The following is a 16,812-nucleotide window of genomic DNA, read 5'->3' as shown; positions in this document are numbered from 1 at the left end:
AGAACACCAATCACAATTAGACAATTACTAGTGCTATCCACCTTCTTCATCACCCCAAATAATCCGTGGCTCCCATGGTTATTTCAACTATTGACATTTAGAAGTCTAAGCCTCCAAACCATTCCTTAAAAGGAGGAAGCGAGTAGGAATCAGCATTTTTGCAGCATTATATAGAGGTATCAGAAGGGAGTTTGGTATGCGAGAAAAGTGTTACCAGTATCAACCAGCACCATTTCTCCTGTGATCTCTCTAGGAAGTATGGAGATCATTTGCCAGTACTGAGTAATCCTTGTATCACTGCATTTCCAGCTTGCAGCAGATTCATTAGGGGAAGTTTAGATATCTCAGTGGGAAATGAGTCTTCTCCAACATTCTAGAGAGTGAAACCTACAGTATACGGGATATATTATTCTACAGATGTTTATAAGCCAAGTCAAGATATCACTATTTGTGAGCGTCTATTGCTTTGTATCATTGATCTAGACTAATTTAATATTCTACTAGGAGAAGGCAGGGCTAGTTGTTACAAAAATATAGAAATTCAAATATCTCAAAAATCTTTCATCACAACCAAACAGAAGAATTTACAATCAAAACAGTATATTTTCTTCTATTTATATTGAGTGTAAGTTACATCCAATAATTATTATTAACATTGAAAAACATGTTTTTGGAACAAAAAATATTTGTGACAATCTGCCACCTATGGGGGTAAATTGTTACAGGGTTGAGGCAAATTGTTACCAATAAAATAATCTATACAAAGTCTTAATATAAAAAGCTTTCATTAAAAACTTTGCACGTTTATCACAAAATTACATTTGGCATATATTTGTGTTATGCACACCAGTGCCTGCAGGAAAGTACTGGTGTCAGGACTGTTATGCACTCCAGTGCCTGCAGGAATGTACTGGTGTTTGAACTGTTATGCAAAACAAATGGACTCACAGACAGACTAGGGAATATGACATAACGTACACAGAAGGTGGTAGGGTAACAAAATACACACAACGTGAACAGAGAAGCCCAGAGGCTAAGGAACTGGGTATCTCCCTTGTATTAGAACTGCTCAGATGTGAAAAGCAAGATGTTGTGTTTTAATACATAGAAAACCCGAAAATGCTGTTGCTAAGGGCAACAGCAAAACCCTAAAGGGTTACCAACGGGTGTGGCAGTAAACTCCTTGGTCAGAGATGGAATGATAGACACAAGGAGATTCTCCACAATCCTAATTCTCACTTGCAGTGCACAGGTTCGGTTTACTGCCACTAAACTGACCCCTGACACCTAGCACAGTGAGACAGGATTAGACAGGCAAGTCTTAGAATACAGCCGCAAACTTGCTAAGTTCACAGAGTAGTAACAGAACCCCAGCAAGCTAAACGACTGACTCCAGTCTTACTGCTAGGTCTGGATTGGCAGAGTGTAATACCAAATCCCCAGGCCTATTTGCAGTAAGCAACAAACAAATACAAAGCTACACAGTACTGGCTAACTTTCAGAAACTGACTAACCAACAAAGATTCAGCAGCATCTGCTTACCCTGAAAAGAGGCCTTATAAAGCAGGTGCTGTCCACGCCCCACTCAGACCTCACAGACTGTGAGCACAAAAACCAGCACCGGATCCCCTGCCATGCACAGAGCCTATAACCACTGCACAGCAAAAGACCCGAACCGGAGTATCAGCTGCGCTCAGGTTACTCCGCTAGCACTTGTCTCCCGGTTGCCATGACGACGTGGCAGCACAGGGCAGGAGACCCTAACAATTTGGTATATGGGGGAATGTATTAGAGCAGAGGTTCTCAAACTCGGTCCTCGGGGGCACACACAGTGCATGTTTTGCAAGTAACCCAGCAGGTGCACAGGTGTATTACAAAACAAAAAGAGAGATTACCAGCGCTGGCTGATCATGCTTATAAATATAAAAAATATTCTATGTTCCAAAAGGCTTATAATTAAAAAGACATATTTAATTCACATGTATAATCCTATAAAATAAAAAATGATAAAAGGTGAATAAAAATACTCAATAAATTTTGCCACAATATCTTAATTGTTTATATATCCACATTTGGCTATTTGTAGTACTCAAGGGGACTGGGATCACTTGGAGATGTCCATCACTAATCGGTTATTTGCATAAAGCCGATAATTTGCAGATGTGAGGTATTTACCCGTGATCCTGAGAGCAGGTAATGTCCACCTGATGTGTAACTGGATCAGATTGTCCTCTTTGGCATGGAGGATTAGGTCCAGAAGGTGGATGCTGCTAGTAAATTGTCCCAAATGGTATACACCAGAGTATCCGTAAAGCCAGTGGAGATAGTGGTATTGAGTGTCCAGATAGGTTTAAAAGCTCAACGCGTTTCGCTGGTTTATATAGTCCAGCTTCCTCAGGAGCAAATAATCTATACAAAGTCTTAATATAAAAAGCTTTCATTAAAAACTTTGCACGTTTATCACAAAATTACATTTGGCATATATTTGGTATATGGGGGAATGTATTAGAGCAGAGGTTCTCAAACTCGGTCCTCGGGGGCACACACAGTGCATGTTTTGCAAGTAACCCAGCAGGAGCACAGGTGTATTAATTACTCACTGACACATTTTAAAAGGTCCACAGGTGGAGCTAATTATTTCACTTGTGATTCTGTGAGGAGACCTGCAAAACATGCACTGTGTGTGCCCCCGAGGACCGAGTTTGAGAACCTCTGTATTAGAGTGTAAGAATCGGCAAGTGAGAGATTTTGTGAGAGTTCTCCTGTTTTTTTTAAAGTGGCATGGCAAACCAGGTTGATTTTGCCATATAAATAATTGCCACTTTAAAAAAACAGAACTCTCACAATATCTTTCACTTCCTGATTCTCACACCCTATTACATTTCTCCCCTAGTCTGATGACAATGGCAGACATCACTAATCATCTTCACTGACAATTTCTGATTCGCAGTTAATGAAAGTAAGTACTACTACATCACCTCTTACACAAGCACTATGAGCCCACCCTTTACATGCAATACACTGGACCCACTCCTGGCCAGGTATTGACAGGTATCTGGATGATAGACAGTGTCTAGTTAGACAGTCAATAGATAGACGCCATATGTTAGACACACATTAGGTCGACAGGGTGAAAGGGTCGACAGAGTCAAATGGTCAACATGAAAAGGATAGACAGTACAAAAGGTTGATAGGGTCAAAAGGTCGACATGAAACTGGTCGAAATTAAAAAGGTAGACACAGGTTTTTTAAAATTTGACATGTTTTTGCATGTTTCATATCTTCTTTATCCATGTCGGTATAAAGTTGGCTATAAACATTGCGGTGAGTGAAGCGAGCCCCGCAATGGGATGCCTTTCTACAGTTGGGGGTCCCAGATGACAAAACTATCTACACAAACCCCAAAAATGCAAAAAAAATGCTGTCTACCTTTTTTATGTCTACCATTTTCATGTCGACCTTTTGACCCTGTTGACCTTTTGTACCATCTACTTTTTCAAGTCTACCTTTTGACTCTGTTGACTTTTTGACCCTCTCGACCTTTTGACTGTCTAGCATGTGGTGTCTGTCTATTTGCATATGTTTATTAAAGCTTGTGGCTCTACTCAAGCTGGTTGCTTCAGGAGTATGGATGGATAGAATTGGATTTCGATTCATGAAACCTTTCAACCAATCTTTGGTAGCACTTCTTTTAATTTTGCAGTTGTCAGGAGTTTGGGTATTATTACCAAAGCAATATTCATTCCAGTGTTTTGGCATCAGTCGTAATTAATCCATAAAATATTTTAGAGCATTTCTGTATGCAGGGGTGGATTGGGAAGTAAAAGTGGCCCCGGAAAATGTTATAGAAGTGGCCCGACATGGGCAGCACAAGAGGTATAACATACCGTGTAGCTATGGCAGCATCACTGGATGGCAAAGTTGCTGTACTGCAGAGATTTAATAACAGAATGAATGGGAACAATGCAGTGTACTCAGTGCGGTGAGCAGGGCCGTTGAGAGCCACGCCGAGCCCCGGTAAAGGCCTGGGGGCATGGCTTATTAAGTGGGCATGGCTATGCCCTTTAGTATAAAAATTTTTTAATAATAAAATAAATGCTGGGCCGCTTAGCGGCCCCACGTGCTCCGCAAGGGGGGGGGGGCACCATTTTAACAAAGGGGGCACCATTTTAACATAGGGTGGAAGGCACCCGCTTCAACTTTACTTGATTTGGAAGCAGGTCCCTCCTCCCCGGCCGGCTCCATCTTTCCACTGATATTTGAGTAGATGACGCTGGCCACTAGAGAGCAAAAACTTTCTATGCTTTCTATGTGCAGCACCATCTTCCCGAAGATATCAGCAGGTGGATAGCACCGCTGCCGCCGGCCTGTACAGATATCCTTGTGGGGCGGGTGTGTTAGTGGACCCGGGCCCCCCTGTGCCCCTCCAGCAGCCCAGGCCCCGGTAATTTGTACCTGCTCCCCTGCCTCTCGGCACCACTGGCATTGAGCTGTCTGTCATGCGGGGGTGGGACCACATTTCAGCCAACAAAACAAAGCAGGCCTCCAGGATACACCTGGCCACCGGGAATCTACCCTGTTAGTTCTATGGCCAATCCGCCCCTTTCTGTATGTATAATGCCAGTTCCTGTTCATCCAAGAACACTTGCTTGGGTTTAGTAAAGCCTACGAATTTCATTGTGTGACTAGCTTTCTCTTTTAGCTTCAAATACTGTTGTAGTCTCATAAAGTTAATTTTATGAAAATCAGCTGCTTCTGAAAGAAAATTTTCCATTGATGACATCATTTGTGTCTGTCTCATAGGTAGTTTCTGGTATTGTACCTCTGTCTGTTTTCTTTTTCTAATTTCTAACTATGGCTAACCTATACAAAAAAGCCAAAAAAAAAATCAAAACTAAACAGAAAATTAGTGAAAATGGTAGTACTGTGGGGCACGTTGTTACAAGTAACAACTTGCCTCCGATATTGTGTAACAACTTGCCTTAAGTAAAATCAGATAACCAAGATGGCCATAGTTCGATTTCTGTGCTTCAATTCACGATTATAATATTGATAGTAAATACACTAATGGACTGTGATTCTACCAAAATTAATGATAAACCTTTACCTTTAACAGTCCATCCAAGATACGACTTCAAATCTAGGTGAAAATATTACTTTTGAACAAGAAAAACGAGTTTGATAACGTACCTATTACATAAATACATCTGCGTTAGAGTTGATTCACCGAGCAATGATGGTAACATGTTTAAATTTGTTCCCAGTTGCACGAGCCACGGCTTGATGTGGACATGGTTTTAGATTCATTATAACAACTTGCCTCTGTAACAAGTAGCCCTGCCTTCCCCTAAGGATTATTGCAGGGTAATATACTAAGAAGAGCAGCCATTGTAACTCACTTTTGTTTTTTCCTCTGTATAATAAATCATGTTTATGACATCTTTCTCCCAAGCCAGAGGAAGTCCAGAACAATTTTTTGGAGCTCAAAATAAACCTCAGAGGGACCCTCATTGTGACACAATGGAGTGTCAAAAATAACTGTGCTTTATCGTTATCAAGTGTGACAACCAAGCAGCGGATCTGTGTGGGGTAAAAGGTGAAGATGGCGTAATATAGGGGCCCTTGGATACCTCCAGGATGCTCAACTTCAATATAACATGGCTGGCCATTATAGCTAGCAAGTTGTCAACAAATATTGCCAGGTTAAACTTATTTGTGTTGTGTCTCAGACCATTGATGTCAGGTTCAAATGTATTTTCCTGGCCAGTGCCAACTTACATACATAGGACAAAGTTATGGGGACAGAGGTAGACCTGATGAGTACCATTCAATATGCTCACTGGACGTAATAGGCTAGTGTTACTCTTAATCCTATCTGAATTATAACAATATAATTCTACACTTTAAACAGGAAGGCCATAATCCATGTGCTGTGGTATCCATGTCATAACTCACAAGTCCATGCCACCAAAAGCCTTTAAACACATCAGTAGATAGTAATAGGGCCTTAACTTTGTGTTTTGAGATGTGATGGATAAGGCATGTAATCTTTGTGGTGTCATGTGCCAGGCATGAAACTCGCCTGATCATTATGAATTATGAAGCTTTGCAAATAATTTGCCACTGACATGTAGGAAAGAGATGGACCTAAAGTTCAAGCACAAGAAGGGGTCCTTCCCTTCCAGGGAATCATTGTGCTGTGTGCCTCCAATGTTATGCCTAGAAAAATATGGGGGGTAATTCCAAGTTGATCGCAGCAGGATTTTTGATAGCAATTGGGCAAAACCATGTGCACTGCAGGGGGGACAGATATAACATGTGCAGAGAGTTAGATTTGGGTGGGTTATTTTGTTTCTGTGCAGGGTAAATACTGGCTGCTTTATTTTTACACTGCAAATTAGATTGCAGATTGAACACACCCCACCCAAATCTAACTCTCTCTGCACATGTTATATCTGCCTCCCCTGCAATGCACATGGTTTTGCCCAATTGCTAACAAAAATCCTGCTGCGATCAACTTGGAATTACCCCCATATGGTTAGTTAGAGATCTGATTAAATGCTTGCACCGTAGATGGAGATGGTATCAATTTTTTTCACTGAAGACACAGGCCCTCATTCCGAGTTGTTCGCTCACTAGCTGCTTTTAGCAGCATTGCACACGCTAGGCCGCCGCCCTCTGGGAGTGTATCTTAGCTTAGCAGAATAGCGAACGAAAGATTAGCAGAATTGCTACTAAATATTTTCTTGCAGTTTCTGAGTAGCTCCAGACATACTCACAGATTGCGATCAGCTCGGTCCGTTTAGTTCCTGGTTTGACGTCACAAACACGCCCTGCGTTCGGCCAGCCACTCCCCCGTTTCTCCAGACACTCCCGCATTTTTGCCCTGATACGCCTGCGTTTTTTAGCACACTCCCGGAAAACGCTCAGTTACCACCCAGAAACGCCCCTTTCCTGTCAATCACTCACCGATCAGCAGTGCGACTGAAAAGCGCCGCAGGATCCACAGCAAATCTACTAAGTTTTTAGTTAAATAACTAAGCGCATGCGCCCTGCGTGCCTTGCGCATGCGCATTTTGCAACAAATCGCAGCATAGCGAAAATCGGCAACGACTCGGAATGACCACCATATACATTAATAATAAGAGATAGCGAACACATGAGTTCTGCTACTCTTTCTATGGGGTAAAGATTTTATGGCTTCCTCTAATTCCTCTTTGTAAATGGTTGTTCCAAGGACAGCTGTACTTCCTTGTAGCTCTTAGGAAAGCTACACTTTTGTAGGTGATCAGCTACCCTATGTTGCATTGATTGGGGGTCCTCTAAAGGATCTTACATATAATACATATACATTTAGTATCTGTGGAAAGTCTTGGCATTATCTTTATGGAGGAAATCCCCGCAATCATCTAAAATCTTTTGGATACAGCCCTTAAGGTTTTCGCTAACATCCTGCCTGGCTAGTTGCCCAACAGGAAGTATCTATTGATACGTTTAATGGAGGTGAGCTTTGTCTTGTCAGCTGCAATAACAATTTATTGAGGGCCACCCAGTACTTTTCTTTTTTCCCCATTAGTTGGGGGAAACGAATAGGGTATGGTGTCTATGAGTCATTACATGTCACAATAAAAATTGTTTCCAAATCTGATCCTTACCGCAACCCTTTTAGATTTAATCTAAGCTAGGTGTTTTAAAATTGTTGTCCCCAATACCATCTAGAGGAAGTGGAACTGGCTGGGTTCTGCCAGTGGTCACAATTACTATTTGATGCTGATAATCCATTAACAAGACATCATACATTCCCAAACATTGAGTGATGCCATCTGATACTGTTAATGTTAGCAGAAGAGAATTAGTAATGAGGAATTTCTGCAGCTTTATAATATAAACTGTATTAGCCATGATATATTATAGAAGCAGAACATGGGCGTTCCCTGCCAGTGGGGAGCTAATAGCTCTGTTAATGAAGTCTTCAACAAATCAGGCTGTATTTTCATTTGTACAAACTAACAACAGTAGGATATATAGTAAGGAGTACATGCTACTAGAATCAGTGTATCACATTTTACCACTATAATGGGGGTGTCAAACACCAATGCTTAAACTCTGACCTTTTCAAGCTGGTAAAACTAGCATTCAACAGAGCTAAAGTGCTGCTGTTATTATGACGCAATACAGTGAGAACAGGAACTACTGCTCCCTTCCTCCATTAGAGTGCTTTAGCCCTGAAAATGAGACTAGTCAATGCCATGGTAGAGGGGAGAAGCGACTCCTTTTCACTTCAATGTGTTGCCATGGCAGCTACACATACACTGCAGTACGAGACAATGGTTTATCTTTTACACAATTTTAAGAGGGGTACACACCTAGAGATGTGTGATGAGTGATCTAGAACAGACCATTCAGCACACATCTCTCCCCGCGCTCAGCACTTAGTGCGATGTGTGCTGAGGGGAGGGGGAAGCTCACTTCACACAGCAGTGAAGGGAGTGACCTGACTAGATTGTGCCTGCATGCAGGCACCATCTAGAACCGGCAATAGCGACACGTGGGCCCGCGCATTGCTATCGCTATGGGCATACACATGGATTGATCCGTGCTTAATTTTTAAGCAATCTAGTCAGACTGCTTAGCAATTAAGCACGGACCTCTCTGTGTGTACCCCCCTTTATTCTCTTACCTACCTTACCAGCTATGTCACCAGTTACATGTAGTGCACACAGGACCTATGGTGAGTGCCTTTAGATGCAACTATTGTTTGCACCATGGAAATATGATCCGCCCTGTACTATGTGGAGATTGTCCGTGAGAGTATGGCCTACAATGCAGGGCTGTATCTAAGTATGTGTGGAGTGTGCCACCGCACATAGTGCTGCAGGTTAGGGGGATGTTGTTTGCAGTACTTTTCAATTATCTATTTTAATTACTTTCACTTGTAGCTTCCCTCCCTGTTTGAAGTCCGGCATTTCCTGAACGCCCCTGTCTCCTTCCCACACCCCATTTATTTGCTAATACCTATACAACATTCATGAACTTAACTTGAGAGCTCTATGTTATTCACTCACAGTGTCCTTTATTACATTTCAAAATGCTGACATACCCGGTATTCAAACCCGTCATGTGTGGCTTTGCAGTCAGAGACTCTATTCATTGAGCTATCTGCCCTTACATAAAAAGCTAGATAATTCTAAACTAGAGATTTCTAACTATTTGAAGCTTACATTGTACTTTGTGAAAAAAGATCAGCATTGCAGCTGAGCTGAACGTTGTAGTGTGTGGCTGCAAGATATTGGATGTGTGGCTGCACCCTGCAATTGCAATGTTCATTATTTTTTTTACAAATTGCAATTAGCTTCATCTACTGTAGTTAGAAATCTCATAGTTTTTATGCAGGATCAAATAGCGTAGTCTTGAATGCAACAGGTTATGGGTTTGAATCCTGTGTACAGTAATATATCAAAATGTGTTATTTAATAAAGGGTTTTGTAACTGAATAACAAGGAGATCTCAAGTTAAGTGCTTGAATGTGGTATAATCAGAATCAGAATGAGAATCAGCTTTATTGGCCAGGTGTACTCACGTACACTAGGAATTTTTTGCGTTACAATGCATCGCCAAGCAGCAACATGAAGGGGGAATACATAGCATAAGAAGGGGGGAAAACGTAGCATACATTACAAACATTACACGTATGAGTTCATACTGCACATTGCAACTGTACGATAGACTCGACATATTAGACATATTATACATGTTAGACTTTTAATATATTGTTCAGCTGGTGGACAGCTAGTGGGAAGAAGCTTTTAATGGATCTGGTCGATTTTGCGGGAATGGACCTGTAGCGTCTGCCTGATGGAAGTGGTTCGAACAGTTTGTGACCTGGGTGCTGCATATCTGTCACGATTTTCTCCGCTCGCTTCCTGACCCTTAACTGGTATAATTCCTGGACGAGAGGGAGGTCAGACCCAATGATCTTTTCAGCTGTCCTCACCACCCTTTACAGCCACTTCTGTCACTCTCACTGGCAGCTCCATACCAGACTGTGATCGAGGAACATAGACAGGGCCCTCTTTTCGTATGGGCTCAATGGGCACTTGCCCAAGGGCCCCAGATGTGTAAGGGCCCTTGGTTGATAGCTGAGGGTCCCCTCTTTCCAGGGGAACCAGATTTTTGAAAACCGGCCCTAGGGAACCTGAGATATCCGACTTCTAAGCAGTGGTCCCCATCCGAGCCTGTTAATTGCTCTTTCCAGCCAGATATCTTGGGTTCTATCTGATTTAGAGTTTTTCTTAGGATAGAATACAAAGGCTGGGACTCCCCCCTTTCAGTGGACACTGGCAGCTTGTCTGTACTATGCCCAGAACCAGAGATATCAGCCTTCCAGCAGCTGGTCCCTGCTCCAGCTCCACATGCCTAATATGCAGTTTTATATTTTCATTGGTGGATTGCTCTGCCTCCTGAACTCTGATCCCCAAGTCCCCAGCACCTCCTGAAAGGTGGGACTAACTAGTTTTTATTCCCATTGAAGGCAAAGAAATTTATTGCCAGGAACTGGAGATATCTGCAGTAAAGCAAGCAGTCCTCCCACCAGAAAATGATAAATATTTAGCCCACTCCACTATCCACCCCTCCCCTGTGTATTAAACCATGCCCTGCCACCCTGTAATTCATGTACCGGGGCTCTTTCATTCAGCCCAATGCCCCTTCTACAGTTTAGTGTTCTCCCTCCCGCCCCATCTCCCATCATCTTTGCACTAAAAGAATAAATTAGCAGAAATTACTGCTCCAGATCCAACATGCTGAGCGAAAGATAGAACACTCCCTACCGCCCGCGAGACATCAAAGATGCCCCTGATAGCACCTCCCACCCCTTCCGCTGCAGGATGGGTAGGGGACCCACTGCATTGCTTTGCCCAGGGGCCTACACTGCTATTAAGATGGCCCTGAACATAGGACCGATTCTACGATCGCTGTGTAGAAGATAAGCAGCTTCTGCTGGATGTTGAATTTCCTGAGTTGCCCCAGAAAAGGATTTGTGCCCAAATTTTGTCATACCCCTTCCCCACGAGGGTGTGCGCCTTATGTCCCTATTAGAAAAATGATGGGGGGGGTTTAGCAATTCTCTTTCTGGCACTGGGCACCAAAAAGTCTAATCACAGCTCTGCTACAATGTGAGCAATTCTGCATTTTAGTTTGATTCTACTTCTGAGTTTGCAACTACAGATGGAGCCATGCTAATGATGGCTCCATCTGTGCCTAGCCACGCAAGCCTGGGCATGCCTATCGCCACATCTGGGGCCCGCGCGCATCTCTGATACGCACGCACCCCATTCACTAGAATGGGAGCATCTCTGTGCACTCCCGGCGGGGCTAGGCGGTCGGAACGCCTAGTCCCGTCGGGAGTATGAGATGGAGCCACACTAGATGAGTGCGTATCCATCTGTACTTCAGCGACTTGCCCGCAACTCTCCCATAAGAAGAACCATCTACAGTATATGCATCTACCTCCCTCTCACCTCCTATTTTCACCCAGGATGACCAATACATTTTCATGTAATTTCTGAAACATGCGTCTCAATCGCAACTGCAATTCTGTGTGCATTGACTCTGGGCACATATTGTATGCAGTGCAACTATGTCCAACACGAGTAGTGTGCCTGAATCAAAGCCAGGCCCTTAGTGTAGTAGCTTATTCTTCTACATCATGGCTGGTGAAATACATACCGTACTCTCTGAGTAAACCCAAAGGACTCGATTAATCCAGTAGGAGATTTATCAAACCTTCTAAAAGAAGAATTGGATGTGTTACCCATAGCAATCAATCAGATTCAAGGTATAATTCATCCAGCACATTCTGGAAGATTACAGCTAGAACAGGAGGTTTGATAAATATCTCCCTCAGTCTCAGACATGATGTTGGGTGCAATGATCTGGCTTGCCACATATTTCCTTTCTTCAAGACATAAAGGGACTCGGAAGTGCATGCTTGGAACACTAGGAAAGGGTATAGCAGCTCTGAAACCCAAAACTACAGTATGGCCTCATCCCTCTTGGTGAGTAAGATAATAAAGGACAGATAATACAGAACAGATAATGTGCAGACAATACAAGAAGCTAAATAGGTTCCGTTGGTCACTTCAAATCAGTGATGACGCACAATTTAGTCTATCATATTATAACATTATTCATGGAGATAATACGGCTCCTAAAATCCATATGCTCTTTGTTAGGGTATATGTTTAATCTTTGTCCTTCAGATATTTTTTAATATTTTATCTACCTGCAGGGAATGTATTGTTGCTCTAACTAGCATACTGCAGCCTCTTAACTCCGATCATTTGTTTCGCTTGGTATACTCCCGCCAGTCTAGGACACGGCAGCAAGATTCAATCAGCCAAGCAATTGTTTCATGTTTCCTTCACTGTTCCACGCGCCTGTTAGAAACCTTGAGCTCAGACGAGACGGCTGTTAAATTATGTTCTCTTAAAAGATATCTATTGATCTTTGTAGAAAATAATTCAAAAAAGGGGTAAAATAGCAAATAAACAAAACTTGTGAAGAATACAAAAGCACTCAGACAGGGGAGAGCCATAATATTGCATACTGCTATGAGGGGTAAACATAGAATTTGACGGCAGATAAGCACCACTTGGCCCATCTAGTCTGCCCCTTTTTTTTACCATATTTTTACCTCAAACCTTATTTTATCCTTATTTCTTTGTAAGTATATTCTTATGTCTATCCCACGCATGTTTAAATTGCTCTACTGTCTTAGGTGGGCATTCCGAGTTGTTTGCTAGCTGCATTCATTCGCTGTGCAGCGGTGAGGCAAAAAAATGTCACTTCTGCGCATGCGTATGCGGCGCAATGCGTATGCGCGGCGTACTATTACAATGAACGATGTAGTTTTACACAGGGTCTAGCAATGCTTTTCAGTCACACAGGCAGCCGCAGAGTGATTGACAGGAAGAGGGCGTTTCTGGGTGTCAACTGAACGTTTTCAGGGAGTGTTCGGAAAAACGCAGGCGTGGCTGGGCGAACGCAGGGCATGTTTGTGATGTCAAATCAGGAACTGAATGGTCTGAAGTGATCGCAAGCGCTGAGTAGGTTTGAAGCTACTCTGAAACTGCACAAAATTATTTTGTAGCCGCTCTGCGATCCCTTCGTTCGCGCTTCTGCTAAGCTAAAATACACTCCCAGTGGGCGGCGGCATAGCGTTTGCAAGGCTGCTACAAACTGCTAGCGAGCGAAGAACTCGGAATGACCACCTTAGTCTCTACCACCTCCGATGAGAGGCTATTCCAGTTGTACACTACTCTTTCTGTGAAGTCATTTATCCTTCATTTTCCCCTGATCCTACCTCCCTCTAGTTTCAGTGCATGTCCTTGTGTCCTATTACTTCTCTTCATTTGAAGAATGTTTCCCCCCTGGTCTTTGTTAAAGTTTTGTGATGTAGGCCATGCAACATTTTAGTTGCCCTTCTTTGTACAGTCTCTAATGTTTTAATGTCCTTCTGAATATATGGCCTCTAGAATTGAACACAGTATTCTAGATGAGGCCGTACTAATAACAGTGGCATTGCATTGCTGATTCCTCTCCCTATGCAGTCAAGCATCTGCCTAGCCTTCCTCATTGCTTGTTACATTGCTTACCTGCCTTTAAGTCACCTGAAATAGTGACTCCTAGATCCCTTTCCTCCTCAGTAGTTTCCAGTATAATGCCATTATTACTATATTTAGCCTTTGGATTTTTGAGACCCAATGATTTTGCGTTGTTTTTTTTTAGCATTAAACTGTAATTGCCACACTCTTGACCATTCCTCTAGTCTACCTAGGTCCTCAATCATTTGTTTTACCCCTCTGGTGTGTCTACCCTGCTGCATACTTTTGTGTCATCTGCAAAAATGCATACTTTCCCTTTAATGCCATTTTCAATGTCACCAATAAAGATATTAAAAAGCACTGGTCCAAGTACAGATCCCTGGGGTACTCCACTGGTAACAGGGGGTATAAGGGGAATGGAGGCTTACAATTATACAGGTCATGAACAGAAATATTAATTATATTAATGATGCTGCTTCACTGACCCTTCCATTGTTAGTACACCGAAGCTGCAGAAAAGTATTAAGAAAATGTAAGCAAAAGTAAAGCTTAACATAGACATAGTCAGTGTCGGATTTGCCAATAAAGGGCCTACCAGGCAATGCACTGGTAGGGCCCAAGCTTAAGCAGTATGGCCAGCCACCGCAGAGCGACTTGGCCAGGCATTACAGAGAACATCAAAGAACAGGGCCATTTTATAAAGGAGGGTACAGGGGTGTGTCAGGACTACTTACTTTGAGCAGTATCCTATAAGCTGTAAAATTAATGTTTTGCGATAAATTATCGCAAATGCAATAATTCTGCATCCTATTACCGGCAATACATTTCCACAGGGCTTATCGTGTATTTCTCTTCACCAGCTCAGAGCTGGTGATAAGTAATGCCAAGTTAATATTTCGTGCTAAAAAGGTTTGGTTCACAACCCCTTGTACACCCCGCTAAATGACTAAATTAGGCACTAGAAGTTTTTAATTATTTTTATTAGCTAATAATGACATGCCATTTTTGGGGTCAGAAAATGCAAAGTCATGGAAATTGGGGTACAAGGTATGGGACATGTATATTGGGGTGCATTGATTGGGACAAGTGTTTTTAGACTTGCAGGTGGGAGTAACCAGTCTGTTTCCACTTTTTCCCTACAATGACCCAAATATATATACTTATACCCATTTTTATGTACCCCGAATTTAATGACAGCACTTATTTTGCTGAAAAAATAGCTTTCTATAATTTTTGACATTTGTTTTAAAAATGCATACAACAGCCTTTTGACTTAATTTAATTACACCAAATACTTTTATTATAACCGATAATAGGCTTCTATATATATGTTTTCCTATATTAGTTTTGCTTTTTGAGGGGTTTCTCCATTTTTTCCTATACTTATCACCGCTATTGCTGGCTAGAATTATCGCGTGAATCCCATTTTTGCAATTTTGGAATAGGATATAGGTAGTCATTCCGAGTTGTTCGCTCTGTAATTTTCTTTGCATCGCAGCGATTTTCCGCTAACTGCGCATGCGCAATATTCGCACTGCGACTGCGCCAAGTAAATTTGCTATGAAGATTGGTATTTTACTCACGGCATTACCAGGTTTTTTCTTCGTTCTGGAGATCGGAGTGTGATTGACAGGAAGTGGGTGTTCCTGGGTGGAAACTGGCCGTTTTATGGGAGTGTGTGAAAAAACGCTACCGTTTCTGGGAAAAACGCGGGAGTGGCTGGAGAAACGGAGGAGTGTCTGGGCGAACGCTGGGTGTGTTTGTGACGTCAAACCAGGAACGACAAGCACTAAACTGATCAGACTGGAAGAGTAAGTCTCGAGCTACTCAGAAACTGCACAGAGAAGTCTTTTCGCAATATTGCGAATCTTTCGTTCGCAATTTTGATAAGCTAAGATTCACTCCCAGTAGGCGGCGGCTTAGCGTGTGCAATGCTGCTAAAAGCAGCTTGCGAGCGAACAACTCGGAATGAGGGCCATAGTGAGAAACGGAAACACGCATTCACTGCAATTTTTGCGCGATAGACATGGAAAAATGTGCCTGAAAAATTGCTGAGGCTAACAGGATACCGCCCTTTGAATAGCATAGAAACAAACCAAGCTCTGCTCAACTAAGTTATGACCACTAGGGGAGGGGGTGTGGCCCTCGTGAAGCTGGGGATTTCATCTGTGGACCAGTCCTACCTTGCATACATTAACAACCAGTTTTGCCTTGGGGTCCTACGTAAGTTTCTTCTACATATTTTCACTAGGGTATGTCACACAAGAAGTTTTTTTTTCACACTTTTAGCCGATACAGGGGCAGATGGAAGTGGTAAACCAGTGATAAGTGCAAGGTGATAAACCACAGGCCAATCAGCTCCAAACTCTTAATTTGCATATTGGAGCTGATTGGCTGATACGTTTATCACCTTGAACTTATCACTGGTTTATCACTTCCTTATACCTTCTCCAGGTTAATACATCTGCTCCAAAGTGCTGCAAATGTCATCAGTTGAGGGGCAGAAAATTCACCTGTTACAATTAAATGTTTTAGTTTTATTTTGTTTTGCAGAAATCCACTGTAACTCTTTAAAACTTATTTTGTAAGGAATGAAATCTCAGAAAATTAGATGCCACTTACCCCTGAAGAGCTTTCTCTCCAAACCAGTCACCTTTTCCTAAAGTGCGGAGAAATATTGGATCTTCGTTCGGGTTATCTTCTCTGGTAACATTCACCTGTCAAGAATTTCAAGAAGAGCTATTTGTTTTCTCAAAGCATTGACACATAAAAGGCAAGAGGAAATTGACTGACAGAAGTGAAATTTACTGCCAATATAGACAAAGAGGGCTGTCACCCCAGCAAGAATTACTGCATAGCGTGAGGCAGAAGAGGTCTCTGGCGTAACTGTCCATATTCTGGGAGAAGTGACTGCACTTAAACAGCAGAACGTTTTCTAAATCACTTGAAGAGTATGGTATACCCTGTTGACATTTGGAATGTAGGCATTCTGAATGTTGACATTAGAATATCAGCACTGTCTGAATACCGACATGGTTACAATGTCAACATACGCAATGTTGATATGTTCAAAATATTGACATAATGCATTCCATAATGTAGAAATGCATAAGGTCAACATAGACATTTTATCATTGACGACATTATGAAACATGCCGACATTAGTGTCCACATTTTTAACAACAACATAGTAATTACGAGTATATAC

The 16,812-nt window shown here is 42.3% G+C and overlaps 1 protein-coding gene across 6 annotated transcripts in view; it reads right to left on the bottom strand.

Annotated features, from left to right (window-relative positions):
* Positions 1 to 16,812, bottom strand: part of PRKG1 (protein kinase cGMP-dependent 1) — a 1,872,748-nt gene that overhangs the window by 276,406 nt on the left and 1,579,530 nt on the right. For all 6 annotated transcript variants that reach the window (XM_063961733.1, XM_063961735.1, XM_063961737.1 and 3 more), the window contains exon 7: positions 16,227 to 16,321. In XM_063961733.1, coding sequence (XP_063817803.1) covers positions 16,227 to 16,321 — 95 coding nt within the window. The remainder of the gene's footprint in view (positions 1 to 16,226; positions 16,322 to 16,812) is intronic.

Source organism: Pseudophryne corroboree, chromosome 3, assembly GCF_028390025.1.
Source record: "Pseudophryne corroboree isolate aPseCor3 chromosome 3, aPseCor3.hap2, whole genome shotgun sequence".
Taxonomy (NCBI): domain Eukaryota; kingdom Metazoa; phylum Chordata; class Amphibia; order Anura; family Myobatrachidae; genus Pseudophryne; species Pseudophryne corroboree.
This window is presented reverse-complemented; position numbering and strand designations above follow the sequence as displayed.